Source organism: Lepisma saccharinum, chromosome 6 (genome assembly GCF_977018435.1).
Source record: "Lepisma saccharinum chromosome 6, izLepSacc3.1, whole genome shotgun sequence".
NCBI classification, from domain to species: domain Eukaryota; kingdom Metazoa; phylum Arthropoda; class Insecta; order Zygentoma; family Lepismatidae; genus Lepisma; species Lepisma saccharinum.
In genome coordinates this window covers 75,186,673-75,205,492 of record NC_139234.1, presented here as the reverse complement: position 1 = coordinate 75,205,492, position 18,820 = coordinate 75,186,673, and the positions used below count along the sequence as shown (strand labels likewise).

The following is an 18,820-nucleotide window of genomic DNA, read 5'->3' as shown; positions in this document are numbered from 1 at the left end:
TTTAAGTCAACGTTAAGCAAATACGCTAATCTGGATTGGACATACAGTTAGAAATGGAGCCAGTGAGCAGGAACTATTCAGGATTGGTAATTAAAACATTAAGATCGAACTCTTACCTGTTGTCATAAGAAACAGTGGTGATATTCTGCCTCTTATTTTCGGCATGTTACAACAAAAAAATGCACACAAGCCATGTTCCATGAATTGAATTAAAAACTAAAACTTATAAGTAACTCATGTTTCTTTTCTATAGCATTCCTTGTTATATTTTCAAAGATGTAGTGATCTAGACAGATGTAGACAGATGTTGACAGTCACACATGTCTTGAGCTCAAACAACTTAAAAACAAAAGGCTTCTTTTCCAAATTTCGCAGGAAGTTTTTGTGCTGTAAAATCGAAGTTAACTGGGGACAATACAATTACTATTGCGAATAATTTTATTAAGATATTTGACTTTCTTGTGTGGTAATCATTATACAGGGTGCGGCACGTAAAACCAGCCCGCTGTAATCCCGATGTAATTGCTTTGCTAATGAACATGTAAAACATCTAAATGAACATGTCAACAGAAGATGGCGTTGCATGAGTTACTAATTCTGTTTCTCACCAACAGGTGGCTTGTGAATCCGTGGTCGAGTGAAAGCAGTTGAGAATCAAGCCTTGTTGGGTGAAGCCGTGATAATGCCGTTAATGATTCCTGAGCGTGTTGCAATTGTTGAAGCTTTTGTGCGCACCGGATCCTTTGTGCAAACAAGGAAGTTGTTTCAGGAGAAATTTCCAGGACGTCCTGTCCCAGCAAAACGCACAATACAGGATTTGATTGGGAAATGGAGGCGTACAGGATCTGTTGCAAATGCTCCCAGGGACAGACGACCATCTGTCTGCACACCTGAATTACGGAGGCAGGTGCAGAACATAATGGTGAGAAGTCCTCGTAAATCAACGAGGAAATTAAGTCAACAGGTTCCAGCTAGTGAGCGAAGTTGTAGACGTGTGTTAAGGGCGCTGGAGTTAAAACCTTAACGGATAAGTGTAGTGCAACAACTGAGGGAGCTTGACCCAGGAAAGAGGGTGGATTTTTGTTCATGGCTATTGACGAATGTTGCCAGTGGTGTTTTGGATCCATTGATGCTCATCATGAGTGACGAGGCGTGGTTTCGCCTATCGGGATACGTAAATTCCCAAAACAATCGCTATTGGTCGTCACAGAATCCACACGTAATCCACGAGCAGCCATTGCATGACGAAAAGATTGGTATTTGGTGTGCCATTTCCGCACAACGCGTTATGGGGCACATATTTTTTGAAACCACAGTAGACAGTAACGTGTATTTGGGAATTCTGGAAGAGTTTTATGAACAATTGACAGAAGAGGAGCGTCAGTTCTGTTACTTTCAGCAGGACGAATCAACAAGCCACACATCAAATGCTTCACTATCCCGTGTGCATGAAATGTTTACTCCAGAGAGGACAATTAGCAAAGGCCTGTGGCCTCCTCGGTCACCCGACTTGTAAACTTGTGTCTTTTACTTGTGGGGAATGTTAAAGGGGAAAGTATTCGAAACAAATCCACACACAATTGAAGAACTCAAGACCTCCATCCAGAATATCATGAACAGCATCACCACTCAAGAATTAACGAAGGTGTACATGAATCTCCTGAAACGTGCTCAGACGTGTGTTGAAGTGGGTGGAGGACACTTCAGCATCCATTGTGAAGGTGAGAAATCTTATCACACAACATTAAATTTCATGTGGTGTATTGCTTTTGTTTGATTTTGTTTTAATTTCACTTAATCATTCAAATTGTTCATCTAATGATATCTTATGAAGGAACGGGCTGGTTTTAAGTGGCGCACCCTGTACTTCAATGTGAAGAGTATAATTAATAATTGCCAGCATGAGTTTACACCAGAGATTCACAAGTACAAGTGTCAGTTCTCGTACAAGGTGCTTTTCATGCTTTTAGCAACAAGAACCAGTTGAATGTGACATATTTAGACTTGTCTAAAGCCTTTGACAGTATAAATCACAAATTATTAGTACAGAAAATAAACAATTATGGATGTGTACCTATATATATTGTGTTTAGTCGGATAACTATTTTAGAAAAATAACTTTTTTGCATGGACGAATCACCTTTACCTACACCAGATAAAATGTACAAACCAATCCGCAAGAATCTCCACTGAGTCCTCTTCTGTTTTCCGTCTATTTGAATGGTGTCACTGGAGTTCTAAATAAAGTTAAATGCAATTTCTTATGTTGACTGTGTAAAGATTTGTACTGCAATATACAACGAACATAGGTCGTGTGAAAACCAGAGGAACTCAAATCCAAAAATGTGTTTTTCAGTTTTGTTTAAATGAACTCCTCTGAATATCTTGCTCTATTTGGAGTCGGATCAACATGTCTCCACTTCTGATCCTTAACAGTAGGGTGAAGCCACGTATCTCCAATTTATTGAATCATTTTGAGAAGCATTGCCTTGTAATCAAGGGGTACCGGGTTCGATACCAGGTGGAGGCACAACTGGTTCGGATCCCACTTTAAACTGAATGTACAGTTCCGATTAGCCTTACTGTGCATAAAGTGGACTTACAACAACAACTCAAACCATTTTGAGAAGCATACATATTCCTAAGAATGCATTATGTCCTCTCTTCTGTAAATTTGATAAATTGGACCTTACCCGATGCATAGTCATGTCAAGTTACAGTCTGATTTTAATGCTGTGACAAACTGGACGGTAAATAACTAACTTCTAATAAATACAGGTAAAATTGGTTATTGCTTTTACAAGAAAGACTCAGTGGCACAGCCATGGTTAGAAGTTGGCTTCATTTGCAGTGATAATAGTTGATGTTATCAGAGATGCGGATGTCCTATTAAACAAGAGACTCAATTTTAAAGATGGTGTGTATGAACTTGCAAAAAAATGGCTACAAGATAGGCGGAAATCAAAGAATTTGTTTCCATTAATTAATTTATTCATTTTGTGCATCAAGCCTCTATTGGAATACAATAAAACTACATATAATTTCACATACAACATAAATATGAACAATACAATGATAATGACACAGAAAATTTATACCATTTTTGTATTACAAATTCAGACTTTACAGTATCTACCATGAATATTATAATATAGTATTAGAGGCAAATTAAATAATTATAGCCTGTTGGAAAGGAGAAATGCTTATGATCCTAACTTTATTTGTAAATTACTGAATGCACAACAAGACATTCCATATTTACTATCTAAGATAACAATACATACTCAACATGTTCACTTACTATGATAATTGTATTAATTACTAAATGTGCATGTAGACATGGCATATTATGATTGCAACACATACTAAACACATTCACCTAGAACCATTACTATGATAATTGCATTAATTACTAAATGTACTAAATGTGCAAGTAGACATGCGATATTTACTAATTAAGATTACAACACGTACAGTGTGATCCATGAGTATTACCGTGCAAATTGTCCATGACTATTTTCATTAATTTATCTCTTACATCCTATTTGTTTTTAAGGGGTGGATTTTTATGCATGCTGGTGCAGAAGTTGTCAACAGCTTGTATTGAGTTTTCTTTTCATTCTTCAAGCTCTTATTGGGTCAAATAAAGTGCACGAACATGGTGATGGAAAATTTGCATGGTAATACTAATGGATCCCACTGTACTAAACGTATTCACTTATAACTATTACTATGATAATTGTATTAATTAATTAAATTACTAAATGTGCAATTACACATGACATATTTACTAAGATTGCAACACGTACTCAATATATTCACTATTAACTATTACTATGATAATTATATTAGTTAATGAAATTACTAAATGTGCAATTACACATGACGTATTTACTATTATTGCAACACGTACTCAACATATTCACCATTAACTATTACTATGATAATTGTATTAATAAAATTACTAAATGTGCAATTACACATGACATATTTATTAAGATTGCAACATGTACTTAACATATTCACTTAAAACTAATTATTCTTCTATTTTTAGATACTTTCATTTGTCTTCTCTCGAAACTCAAGATTACATGAAGGATGATAAACAATGTACACAACAATTAGTTTGTGTTTTTAGTATATTGTAGTGTGTAAGTTATCTTGTTTGATTTTGAATACATCATCTGTTGTTCTCATGTTGTGCATTAAACTGCTGTTTCATGCTTGTATGCTATCTTATATATACGAATTTAATTACTAACATAAAAATTAAAAACAAATAAATTATTGAACACACGAACTCTACCACTAGCGTATATGCATATGTCATGTTATACACTTATTTTCAAATAGTATATTTTGTGAATTATCATTTTGTTCTTGACTGAAAAGCGATTCGTCGTGAAATTTTGTATTATCTTTCTATGAGCATGATGTGTAGACGCAAACGTTATATTTTGAGGAATTATTTTCAATGGATATAGTGCTAATTTTGTAAATGTTTTTGATCAGGTGTTAAACATGACGTTCGGAATTGTACGTTATATTTAGTTTCCATTGCGTCTGAACTAGCAAAACATTTGCTCGTCAAATGTAGCATTGTTTGTTATAATGCTGTTATTGTTAGTGAAAACTTCTACAAAGGATTTAATGGAAATAGATGTCATTACTTTCAGCCAAATTAGATTTACATCCATGTTTTTGTATTACTTTTAATGTCTTAGATATTATCTTTCACAGGCATACAAGTTACAACTTTCTAATACAGGATATTGACGAATTGAATTTTATTTCACAAGAACGGAGAGAAACGCCATTTGCAACAACCTAGTTACAGCAGTGTCTGAGATTTCAATAGTTTAGCAAGCAAAACTTTCTTGAAAGTACTACAGATATAGTGTATGAACAAACAAAGTTCTGTAATTTGTTTGTAATTATTCCCTCAATGTTTTCTAATGAACTATAACATCCAAAGTAAAAAAAGTAAGAGCTCAATACTTGCAAACATCACAGTAGCATAAACTTAAGACTACGGATAATGTTAAAAACTACACTATTGTGCAATTACTGAATAAGCAATTACTACATAAAAATTCGATCCCAATTGTTACTAACACCCTGTGAGACAACACAAAATATTTTTCTTCTTTCTCATTATTGTATTTGGATTGTCTTATTTTACGTCGCTTCCTTCCACTTCGCGCTAATCGCGAAGGGTGACGGCGAAACGATGATTATGATTATGTAATTTGTGAGCGAGCGCTCAGGCTCGGACATTTTTAAATACTTCGAAAGTCCAGGGCTTACATAATCTTCTCAGACGCGGAGGGGGGGGGGGGAGGTGCGTGAGTTGTCAGAAGCTCTTTAAGCAAAAAATACCTGCCGATTTATTTTTATTTATTGGGGTTCAAATTAAATAATAAAATACAAGTATTCAATTAACCTACATGTGTGTGTGTGTGTGTGTAAGACATGCGTGCATTCTTATATATGCACAGCGGCATTTCCCCTCCGGTGTTATTTTTTTCTTTGATCTCTGTTTCTTCTCATCCTGATCTTCCTTCGTTTGATGACCTTCTCGTTATCTCTCTCTCCCCATCTGTGTCTGCCTCACACTTTTTCTGTCCCTTTCAATCTTTCTCAATCCCTCTCCCCACACATGCCCTTTTTCTACATTTCTCTATTTGCCTCTCGCTTTTTGTTTATCTTCTTTTTCCTCTCTCTCTCTTACCCTCTCCCTCACACACGTGTATGAGCATCCTCTACCTCTGTCTGTCTGGCTCTAGAGTTTTATTTCTTTGGTTCCTTACCCCATCTCTCTCTTTCCCTCTCCTTCTTTGTCCCTTTTCTTACTCTGCCTCTAGCAAGTGTTCGCTTCCATTTCCTCCTCACCTCCTATTCCTTCTCTCCCTCTCCATTCTCTCTCTTTCTCTCTCTCTCTGTCTCCCTTCATTTGTGTCTTGATTTTATATTTTAGTTCCTTTTCCATTTCCCGGTGTTCACTCTCTGTCTCTTTATTTCTTTATAATCATTTTCTCATTCTTCACAACGTTTTCCTCCCCCCAGATAACATTTAAATATGAAGTCAACATATCCCGTTTGAGAACATAATTTTTTGAAAAAAAAAATTCTGTCGTATTAGGGGATCTGTATTATGCATCTAATTACATGCCAACAATAGATAATGCTAGAAGCATTTCTTGCGTTGTAGCATTTCTTCTGAGTTTACGTTGGTCAATAGGGCGTTTGACTGCCACGGAGGGAAGTCGGCTTCTATTCCCGGGTTGGTTGATCTAAGGTAGGAATTCATTGGACATTGATCTTACAGAAAACAGCCTCAAATCAATGTGTACTAACTGCAAAGTTGTGCTGATCACATCACCTCGAAAAATGGACGTCATCGAGAATCCCACCCCTCCCACCTTCCTTAATGACATGGGGCAACGTGCAAGGGGAACGATAAGTAATAGTTATTACTGGAGAACGAATTTTAAGGTGCAGCATCTTTCTTCCAAAATATAGCTGTTTCATACCGATCGTTTGAGATATGTATTTTAGGACATGAAATCAAGTAAATTGAACACACTTTGTTGCACCTTTTCGTGAGATGAGCACATTTATCCACTTTTTACCTCCTCTTTGATGCTTCAGCACTTTTTCCTTTCTTTTCTTTCATGTTTTCTTTAAAAATTGGACAGCAAAATAAACCTTTTTCACTCTTCTTGAGCAGCTACATAAAATCCATTGTTTCATTTCGTAGACCAGAACGAGAGCTATAAAATGGTACACTATGATCATTGCAGCCCCAATAGTTCCAAAGATAATGTAGCAAAACCCGCGAGAGAAAACACAAACTTCAACAAATCCTATTCGGCAGAACCACAGTTCTCTCTGCGGTCCGCGCGCATTATGTACAGAAGGCGCAGAAAAAGAGAGCATTCAATAATGGCAATTTATCAGCACCTTTTTTTGCACCTTTTTGAAAACATTCTCAGAACCTTATTTTCCCTTTCCCGACCATCATTGTGCACCTTAAAATCCCTTTCCTTAGTTATTAGTGATCATAATCAGTGGCCTGGGAGGTGCTGATCTGTTGTGGTTATTCTTCCTTGACTGGCAGTATGCGTATGTTCAGAGTGTTTCAGGTTTCAGAATTAACTAGATATGTCGATTCATTGTTATTTTGGAGAAGCGTCTATTGTGACATTTTAGAAGTGGTCAGCCAGAAAATGTGCGTAGTGGTTGATTGATTGAGTTGGTGTTTTAAGTCCACTTTATGCACAGTAAGGCTAATCGGGACTGGACCTCCACTGGGAATCGAACCCGTCACCCCTTAATTACAAGGCGACGGCGCTACCACTGCGCCATCCGGGAGGCCTTGTGCGTATTGGGAACTAGTGATAAACTAGGAGGGTTCCGTTGCCTAACCAAAATTATACACAGTATTAGAATTAATACAGCTCAAGGTTGTTTACGATAACGGGCTCTTAACATAATCAACCCTTGCTATAAATTGTCCTGAGGCCAAAAGTCAGTTTAGGAGTTCGACTCAAGACATGAAGGCAAGTTATCTCATTCTCCCATGATGTGAGTCAAACTCTCTCCTATTCTTAGGCAAGCGTATTGAACAGAAATCCGTAACATGAAACTCAATTTGCAGCGTGTTACAGTCATCTCTAGATCAGTTAGGGTTACATGATGGATGGTATTTGAGGGCGGAAGGGGAACTCCCCCTTGGTTTCTGCAGCCCTTCTTTGTGGTTGTTAATTTTCGTTTTTTTTGGGGGGGGGACTGTTTGTATAATTTATACAGGGTGTCATTTTAATGGCGCCCACGAACCACAGAAACGTATAGAGGGCATCATGACAAACAACTTTTCTCAGTAATATTTTTTCTCGTAGGTGCTCGATTCGGCGCTACAGTCGTCCAAAAAGCCTGTTTTGCCGCCTGAGTGCTGGCAATCACACTCAACATTTGATCGCAACTGTGACGTCATTTCCTGCGGCGAAACAGTGCACGACAGCGTTGCAAGGAACACCCAAATTATCTGAAAAATGACAGACTAGCAACTATATTATGAGCTGTAAAAAGTAAATATAAACGCGTCCAGTAGACCGAACATCTAGGGTAACAATGCCTACCAGCCAGAAAGCCAGCAGTCATCCCAGAGAAAAGGGATAGTGAACTAACGATACGAAAAATGGTAGAAAAATAACATATTCGAAATAAAGTGCCAATTCCGAATTTTGTCCCTTAACCTACATATCAAATATAATCATCATCAACAAGAAATTGTATTGCCTTTACAGTTTCCACTAGGTTGTTTACGCCCAACTACATGTCAAATACGAGCAAATCTCGCTGCAAGGTTGATATCTACAGATTTGTTTTATCCCTTTATATTCAACCATTTTTGTCCATTGCCGCATAATGCCGTGAATATACATGACGTTATGTGTTAATTACCTTTAGAATTTTGAGTTCTTTCATTTCTATATTGTCAACAGTTCAGTGTCACAGACAACGAGTATGAGAAGATCGAAGTGGATAAACTAAACTGTAGATACTAACTGGGCAACAAGAACTGCAAATATTTGACATACGCTGAGACAAAATTACCACTTCCATTTGAATTCCTTATTTTTCTACAATTTTTCGTATCGTTTGTTCACTTTCTGTTGGTTTACAGAACGTGTTTTCTCGCTTTGTTTGACGGTACATAATTTGGCTGTTTGTAGCTATGTCATTTTTCACAGAATATGTGTATTCCTGGCAACCCTGGAACGCATCGCTTCATGACAGGAAATAACGTTTCAAATGCAATAAAATATTGTGCGTGGTTACCAGCATACAATCTGCAAAACGGGCTTTTCTGAACTACTGTAGCGCCGAAACGACGCACCAACGAGAAAAATATTAGGGAGAAAAGTTGCTTGTTTTGATGATGTCCTTTATACGTTTCTGTGGGCCGTGGGCGCCATTAAAAAGTATCATGTATAATACTCGATACTTCTACTGAAATCCTCCTCCACTGGAAATGTTCTAAATACCACACCAGTTACCTACATCCATACATTCCGGACACTTATTGATCTCTCCCCATGTATAATATATATGTATGTATGTATGTATGTATGTATATATATATATATATATATATATATATATATATATATAATGTGATATTTAAAATTGTGAACTGATAGCACAGTGGCTTCTTAGTCGAGGATAGTGAGAACTGAAGCCTAATTTCAAAACAGAGTATTTATGTTTTAGAGGTATTTTACTATTTCAGCTATTTTGTTTAGGTATTTTACTGCAACCATATGAATTAACCGATGGAATAAATAAAACGGACGCTACTAAGCATCCATGCCTAGAAGTGAACCTTGAAATCTAGAACATGCAGCTTCACAGTGCATAGGTTGGTGTTTTTCGAAGGGTGATGGAAAAGCTGTCTTGCGAATTGTACTTCAACTGAGGCCAATCATCTGCCAATGGCCACGACCCTTTCCCTTCCATCCCTGCCAGATCGTAAAAGCCAGGGGAACGATTACAGAAACTGGGTACTCTCTGATAAGAAGATGTGAGGCCTGTGACGGAATAGAGTGGACATCCTGAAGAGCGCTGTATCCGGACTCCGTGGCGGAGTGGTTAGCACATCTTGCTACGACGCTAGGGCTCCCGGGTTCGAATTGGCATGGGTGTTTTTAAATATCCATTCATCTATTTCATCATATGATCACTTATCCTTATTTTGGAAATTAGCCAAAAGTGGCATAAAAGCGAAGTAAAATGAACCAATTCACTCAAATTCAATTCAACGCTGAAGAACGTTGTCAGCGAGAGAAGTTAGAAAAAACTAATGACACTTTCGAAATTACAAATTCTGGACAAGGGCAAGTAGGGAGTGTGTGCGTGTGGGGAGGGGGGTGAAATCAACGGCCCTGACTTATTTCCTAAACACCATGTAGCCGACGTCAGTAGCGTAGTGGTTATCTAGGGCACTGTGATGCCAGGGGTACCGTGTTCGAATTCCGGCTTAGGCATAGGTGAGTATCACTTCATCAAATTCATCATATCATCACTCATCGTCACAATTAGACAAAGCGACAGAGAAAGCGACGTAAAATAAGCTAATTCGATCAATCAATCAAACGTAATGACCGTGCAGCTTTAGAATGATTTTAGTAACGCACTTTTCTTTTCTATACTGAATGTTACTTGGTGTGGTATTTCGTTCATGCATTTTGTTTCTGGTAATATGATTGTGAATTTAGTAACTGGATCAACCCAAGCAAGAGATGTAAAGAAAACAAGGTTTCCTAAGAGATCCTTACGTTTTTCTGTATTTTATGTTTGAATATGTGTAACTAGGGGATAATGATCTGATTGATTATTTTTGTTGTCTACTTCAAAGTGTTTTACATCATCAATCATGTTTTTACTGCAGAATACATAGTCCACTACACTTTGCCCATCACTTTTGAATGTAAACCTTCCCTCTTTATCCTCGTAGTATTTTCCATTTAGTATCTCTAGTTTAAGATCGTCACTTAATAATAAGTGAAGCATTTGCCCATACGATGCATTTGTTTTATCTTGACTCTTTCGTGTTTTCCCTCCCTCAGGATCGAAGTTCATCGTTCCGATTCTCGCGTTCATATCTCCTACAATCAAAATTGTTGGATCTTGATCTTTCTCTTTTATCTTCTTTACTATTCTCTTTATTTCATGATAGAAATGAAGCTCGCGGTATGGCTCATTTGGGTGCCTGTAAACGCTAAGAAGATATACTTGCAGTGTCTTGTTCATTTCCAGTTTCAGACAAAGAATTCCAAATGAATGTGTTTCTATCTCATGGAGTTTTTCGACGCAGTCTTTCTTATAGAAAATTGCTAACCCACCGGAAGGCCTGCCTCGAGGATTTTTCTTGGTGACTACAACGCGGTTTCTTTTATTATCTTCATTTGATCTGAAGTGATCAACTTCACTTGATTTTCCTTCTGTATTTTCACTTGATTCTTCCTCATTGTGTTTTTTTGATTCGTGTTCTTTACTTTCACTTAATATTTTCTCGTTACTTTCACTTGATTCTTCTTGAGTTACTTCACTTGATATTCCTTCCTTACCTTCATTCGTTTCTTTCTCCTTACCTACACTTGGTTTTCCTTGAGTACTTTCGCTTGGTGTTTGCTCATTACATTCATTAATTTCACTTGATTGTCTTTCTTGACTTTCATGAGATTTCCCGGCCTTACTTGTACTTGATTGCATCTGGTTATCTTGAATTGACTTTTCCTTCCTAGGAGTCGCCTTGAATCTTGCTTCATAGCCATCAAGTATGATATTTTCTTCGTTTTCACTCAACCATGTCTCGCTTAAACATATCACATCAAACGTTCTTACATACTGTAGAAATGTCTCTTCTTTCACTTTATTTGAAAGTCCTCTGATATTCCATGAGAGAATCTTGATTATATCCTTGCTTTTGCGAAAACACCTTAAGGATCCGTGTATTCTTTTCTTTGCTCTTGCGAGGTATTGTGTTTGTATTTCGCTTTTAATTTTATTGTATTTTGTTACGTAGCAACATTTTAATGTAAATAATTCTCCTTCGCCCAGTATTCTATCTCTAGTGGCTTTAGTATTCAATTCTACAGCAATAGGCCTGGGGTTGTCTCCAATTGAATATTCAACTCGGAAACATCGTTTGATTTGATTTTGACTCGATTCAAGTCCAAGTGTGGGTTCGAGTATTTCTCTCACTTTTTTAGTTGTATCTTCATTTTTTCCTTCACGTATCTGGTGAATTAGCAGAAAAGAGTTCTCATTTTGATCAAGATATTCCAGATCTCTTAGCTTTTCATCCACCCATTCCAATTTTTTTATCCCTTCATTGAATTGCTGATCTGTCTCCATTATGCATTTATTTCACAATATTATTACTCAAGTATTTTTCAAGATGTGGATGATACACCCTTGGTAATTATTTTAATATCAACTGAAAATAGAAGAAAAAATATTATGTAATACCTATCTCTACATATTTAATATTAAAATTTGAAAACTACTATAAATTGTATGTAAATACAAGATTTTAAAAATATATGCACTTGAGCAAATATTCTTATTTATATTGCAATTATTGCCTACTTTGCATAGACTCTGCACATGTCTAAAACTGCTGTTTAGGTACTTTTTTGTTATCTTCTTTCTCTACTTTGGCTGCTCCTACTATGACCGTTATGTTAAGATGTCGAACAATATGCTGGGCAAGTAGACGTCACTTCCGGCGCTGTCGCCACAGCAACGGTAGACCTGGATTAATACAACGCGATCTGCGTACTTTCCGCATGCAGTTACTAGTATTGGAAGCAGACTACGAGGGATACATTTTGTTTTAAGTGACAGCAGGGGCGATTCCTCCATGTAGGAAATGAGGAACTTCCTACAGTTCATTTACACTTAATTCCAGTCTTCTACTTTTTTTTCATGTGCGTTACCACTCGCTTGCTCCAGCTAACAGCCAGCCGGACCCTGTAGACGAGTGATTAGCACATCGCGCTGCGACGCCAAGGGTCCCGTGTTCGAATCCCGCTCGGGCTTGGTTGTTTGTGAATGTCCATTCATCAATTTCATCATTTCATCACTCATCCCCACCTTCGCAAATTAGCCAAGAGGCACAAAACGCGAAGTAAAATAAACTAAATCAATCAATCAATCAAACCTGCATAATTTGAACTTCGCTGGCATCTAGCAGCTTGTGTTTGGCAATTGTTCGTAACGCGCGTCCTTGGGAGACAGATAAATTTAATTCAAAGGAAGATACCTTGAGGAAAGAGCAAATATATTTTATATCTTATTTGTACTTCTCTAGCGGACTTGTCTCAAACAAGAGAGAGTATGCCGACTAAAGGACAAGCTTTTACAATCACATGCCTGTCCATTCTCTTGTTTTAATCTTTTTTTATCCTCTCTGATTATGAAATGAACATTTTATGAAAGGAAATCGGTAGAAAGTTGGAGGTCGCAAATAAAACATACTGGTCGCCGTTCCCAATCGTCGAATTTTCTCCAACTTTTTCAAGCACACAATACTGAACCCATTTAATTCATACTGAACCCCCTTTCCCAACCAGACAAACAATCAGCAACGCAATGGCTTACAGACCAAGGTTGTCACAGAGTACAGTTTTACACTCAATTCTGGGAAGTATCCGAATAATGCTGTATTCCGCAAATTACCATGTTTTCAAACTTCCTATCATTTTATTGCCTGCCCCCGTGGTGGCGCTACGACGCTAGGGGTCCCGGGTTCGAATTCCGGCCTGGACGTGGATGTTTGTGAGTGTCCATTCATCAATTTCACCATGTCATCACTCATCTCCATCTTTGCAAATTATCCAAAAGTGGCACAAAAGCGAAGTAATCGTAAAATAAAGCAAATCAAAATCAAGAAATCAAAACCTGTAATTTTCTTATCATTGAACAGCCATGAAAATTCGAATATCGGGACGTCTGGTAGCCTCCCGTCAATGGTCATAAACAGTGGCGGCGATTGGGTTCCAAAACCGGTGGGGGACAAGGTGTCATAACTGGGGGGGGAAGACATTATATGTATATTCGTTTTTTAGATAAGGTTTAGTTAGCATAGTGCGGGGGGAAAAGTGGCGAAAAGTGTGGGAGGAACTGCCCCCCCCGTCTAATCGCCCCCACTGATCATAAAATTAAAACGCCCAAATATTGCAGACTGTAGACTCCTGGAGCTTGCCTATCTCCACAAACAATCATTCATTCACGAAAGAATTTCTCACAATCTGAGAAATTGTCAATGTTATTTTTGTATGTATTTTTAGGATCGCATATAAAGAATTTTACGTTAGAGAGGCATGCCCCCCTTGGGTACAAGCGTGTATCTAATATTCTAAATGTAATGGATAGTAGTAGTATAAAAGTACCTATTAAAAAAAAAAGATAAAGTATGAGCCCCTCTCAGGCAGATTTGGCTACACTTAAAACTAGCTCAAGATGTCCATATGAGCTTATTGCTCAAGTGTGGTACTCTGTCTAACCCAAGACTTTTGTAAAAATGCCCTCGGGAATTTCCCGGGAAAGTATGACCCCCCTCAGATTGATTTGCCTACACTTACAAAAGCTACATCTGTGAGATTGTTGTCCATAAGCTTGTTAAAAATATGGCCTCCTTGATATTGTTTTTGCTACACTTAAAACTAAGCCAAAAATGCTCATATGAGCTACCTACACCCACCCACACCCACCCATACCCACTCACGCCCACACATATTTACTTCCGGTCCACTTCCGGTCCACTTCCGATTTCAACACTATGGGCTTTTTCAATTTTAGATTGGGGTAGCACCTCATGTGAGTGTACACTGTCTGCTGCCCCCTGTCAATATCAAAATGCATCCACTCTGTGTGGTAATCAAGAAACATGTCTGGGGCTATATTAGAGTACAGCCTTAAAACATTGCTCTTGTCCATAGGATTGAAGCATATGTCAATTCTGTTGTAATAAATCTTGTTGTTTGTCTTGGTGACATTGTAGCCTATCAAATTTGGAATGTAGGACCCAACCTGAAACTCAAACACATCCACATCACTGTATATTGCATCAGTGCATGGCTTTGTGTTTACAATGTAACAGTGTATGTACCTAGACTGTGCAAGTTTTGCAATTTTTTTAAACTCAGCCAGCCTAACCATGCCCAGGTGTAAGTACAAAATCCTAGAGGCATTTTTTGTGAGAATTTTAACCTGGGCATCACACTTGACAGAGAATACAGGAAAATTGCACAGGATTGAGCTCTTGATAAGGCACCTGGCCACAGCATCTAGCTCTTGTCTGGGAAACTCACCATTCTTTAGCTTTGCATTGATTATGTAGTATAGATCTGCAACATTGCAAGATTTATTTTCATTGACAGGCCTAGAGAATTTAAGTCCCATGCTAACTTGTAATAATCACTATAATTAAAAAACATACAATACATATACTGCATATTATTATTAAACCCATTGAAGGATCCTGTGAGAAAGCTGCCTCAGATGATTGCTTCATCTTACACAAAAAAATTGTACTGCAGTTGAAGCTTCAACAGCTCAACACTGTGCAGGTTATTGTCTACAAATCTTGGAAAATCTATACTGTTTGGAAGGCACACACAATTCCCAAAGCTGACATACCTTAGGTGCTTGAAACATTCAAGAAACTGCAAGCTGTCTGGCAACTCGTAGAAATGCAGCCACTCCACCAAGGGGCTTATTTCAGCTTTTGCAAGATACACAGCTGCAATTGTAGATATGTTTACAGCATGCATGGGATTGTAACAAATTGATACATAGTTTGTCCTGAACTGTTGATATTTTGGAATGGAAATAATTTTTGAATCAGAACCAAAGGAAAATATGTCAACATTCTGGGTGAAGTCTTTGAGCTCTCTGAATTGATCTGATCTTGAGCTTACAATTGTTGCCCTTACAAGGTTGGCATGTTTGATTTTGGGTATGATGGATGCAAACAATTTAAACCTAACAGCCCCCAGCTCCAACACATCAAAAGAAAGAATGTCCAGGGACAAAAGTGACTCCACATCCCCTTTAGATATAAACAGGCTCTCTTCCACATCCATAGGCTGGTGATCCATTGTATGCAAGACTTAAACAATTTACAATAGCTACAAGTGTTTGAAACAGAGCTGTGAAACTTGACACTAGATTAATTATATCTTTATCTTGATTAAACATGTGAGCCATAACACATGCTGCCTGAATTGATGCACATATTAGGTACAACCCTACAAAAATCATCATCTGTAAGAAGAAATTAAAGCATAAGCGCAACACACAGCATCTTGGAATTATCAAGTGCACAAAATTTAAACCCCAGCCCCATGCATGCCCAGAAACAGAGCCTCCTTGTTAATATGATACTCATCCATCATGTACATAAACAGCTCATTCATGCCTTCATCCTTCAAATCTTTACAGAAATCAGGAATATTGCATATATCTTTAGGATCACACACACTGTGATACACAGCTACATACTCTAGATTTGAAAACCTATCTCTTAAAATTTCTCTATCTTTATCTGTAGGTATGTATTCAAAATGCTTCCATGTCACCTTCTCAGGGTTGGGTATTATGTTGTAATAGGGTGCAAGTAGGTAAGAGTGCCCAATATTTGTAACACACTGCACAAACACAAGGCCATGCAGGTTTATCTTGTAGGCATTCTGATAAGCCTTAACAACAGGTGGGCCCTGCTTTATTGTGAGCTTTTTTTTTCAATTTTGGCTTCAGCTTGCCTTTGAGCTTCTCAACATCTACACTACTGTCAACATAAATATCAAAATTTTTAATGCATTTCAGCTTTACAGCCTTCTTCCAATCACTCTGAGATGTGCCAACTTCAATAAATCTCACAGAGTGCAGATCCATATTGCTTGAAAAACAAAAACAATACAACATTAGAAACAAATAAATGGGATTATTGTATGGTTGATATTGTACTGGGTATACAGAATAGGATGTATTACCTTGTAGTAAATCATAAGCCCAAATTGATCCTTCAAGCTTACAAATGTTTTATTGCTGCAGCTGACATATTCAACAATGTGCAAATTCTTAAAAATTCTCTTAAACTGCCTAGTCTCAACAAAACTTGTGCCCCGCATGAGCCACCTAACCTTGGCACTCTCAACCATGCTTCCACCAATCTCATCCAAAAAATCATATGTGTATGCATATATTAATCTCTTGTCTGGTGTGGAGTAATTCTGATTGAAATGAATGCTGTCCCAGTACAGTCACGGACACTTTTGGGTTGTAACGACTCCATTTACGTTTAATTGAATCGTTACAATCCAGAAGTGTCCGTGACTGTACAAGTGATCACCCTTAAAAATTTCTTTAAATCCAGCTAAAACTGCTGGATTTACAGTCAAATTGTAAATGCACACCAGACTTATGTTTCACAGGTACCTTATATCATCTAGGGTTGTTTCATCATCCAAATATTCACAATCAAAGTGTATTATGAGAATTTTGACAATAATATGCATGTTTTTTACAGCATGCACAATGTTCTTCAACAAATCACGCGTACAAATGTACACAGCCTTGGAGGACAACATTTCTTTACAATCTACATAGCTATACAGGCCTTTAGATACAAAGCTTAAATCATTCTTGGCTATAAAGCTTAGGTTTTTGCTGGCAAGCACATCTGCATATTGCTTTGCCAGAGATATCACCCCTAGATCAGGAATAATAATCTTATTCCTAGTTTCAACATCTTCAGCATTTTTGATAGGTAGAACCTTGTGAGGTTTCCCATATCTATTAAACACAACATATTCCCCTTCATACTCAAACAGTGGACCTGTGTAAACATACTCCCCATAGAATGGATTGTAATCTGGTGGGTATTCCATCTACAAGAAACAAATTTATTATTGCATACACCCAGACAAGCTAATAAGTTTACATGCTAGACACATTAAAAAATCATAATCCAGACTGGATTCAAATTTTGGGCATTTTTCAGCCTCATAGACATACCCATCACCATCTGTGAAAATTTTCATGTTGGGTTGAGTGCAGTCTTTCAGGTAAAACCAGCCACTGTTTGTATAATATTTAGGCTTATTGAAAAATATACAGAACCTAACCATCTCTAATCTCACAGTGCTCTTGCTAAACCACACAACAGAGCTTTCATGATAACAGTGCAGCAGGTATGAATCAATTCTATGCTTGTATGTTATGTATTCAAAATCATCACTATTATAAAATCCTATGCCTATACTTATATACCCAAACCTAATATCACTGTCAAATGCCCATCTTGCCTCTGTCTCATTCCCCACTGCAAAGAAATTCTCCTCTGACAGATTTTCAAATTTATGCCTAAAACACTCCAACAGGTGGTTTGACTTTATGTATCTTGCAATGCATCTTCTTTCAAAATATGTTTGCATGTCTCTTCAGCCCTGTGGTATGAATAAAAAAAACAACAGGCATCTTGTTAAGCTTCTTGTGACAATTGCATGTTGTGTTCAGCAAATTGGACCCACTATCCAGAACCTTGATAAGGCAATCAAGAGCGCAATTTTTAAATTTCTGGCTAATAAGAAACAAAATAGGTTCATTTAAATTGAAAAAGCCCATAGTGTTGAAATCGGAAGTGGACCGGAAGTAAACCGGAAGTGGGTAAACCGGAAGTGAACCAGAAGTGGACCGGAACTAAATATGTGTGGGCATGGGTGGGTATGGGTGGGTGTGGGTGGGTGTAGGTGGTTCATATGAGCATTTTTGGCTTAGTTTTAAGTGTAGCAAAAACAATATCAAGAAGGCCATATTTTTAACAAGCTTATGGACAACAATCTCAAAGATGTAGCTTTTGTAAGTGTAGGCAAATCAATCTGAGGGGGGTCATACTTTCCCGGGAAATTCCCGAGGGCATTTTTACAAAAGTCTTGGGTTAGACAGAGTACCACACTTGAGCAATAAGCTCATATGGACATCTTGAGCTAGTTTTAAGTGTAGCCAAATCTGCCTGAGAGGGGATCATACTTTATCGAGCCAGCTATAGCATCAATTAAAACAACAGGCATCTTGTTAAGCTTCTTGTGACAATTGCATGTTGTGTTCAGCAAATTGGACCCACTATCCAGAACCTTGATAAGGCAATCAAGAGCGCAATTTTTAAATTTGTGGCTAATAAGAAACAAAATAGGTTCATTTAAATTGAAAAAGCCCATAGTGTTGAAATCGGAAGTGGACCGGAAGT

At 37.6% G+C, this 18,820-nt stretch overlaps 1 protein-coding gene across 2 annotated transcripts in view; it reads right to left on the bottom strand.

Moving 5' to 3' along the window:
- Positions 1–10,086: 10,086 nt before the first annotated feature.
- Positions 10,087–18,820, bottom strand: part of LOC145989457 (uncharacterized) — a 99,600-nt gene continuing 90,866 nt past the window's right edge. For both annotated transcript variants that reach the window (XM_083124802.1, XM_083124803.1), the window contains one exon: positions 10,087–12,004. In XM_083124802.1, coding sequence (XP_082980928.1) covers positions 10,354–11,922 — 1,569 coding nt within the window. In that variant the 5' untranslated portion in view covers positions 11,923–12,004 and the 3' untranslated portion in view covers positions 10,087–10,353. The remainder of the gene's footprint in view (positions 12,005–18,820) is intronic.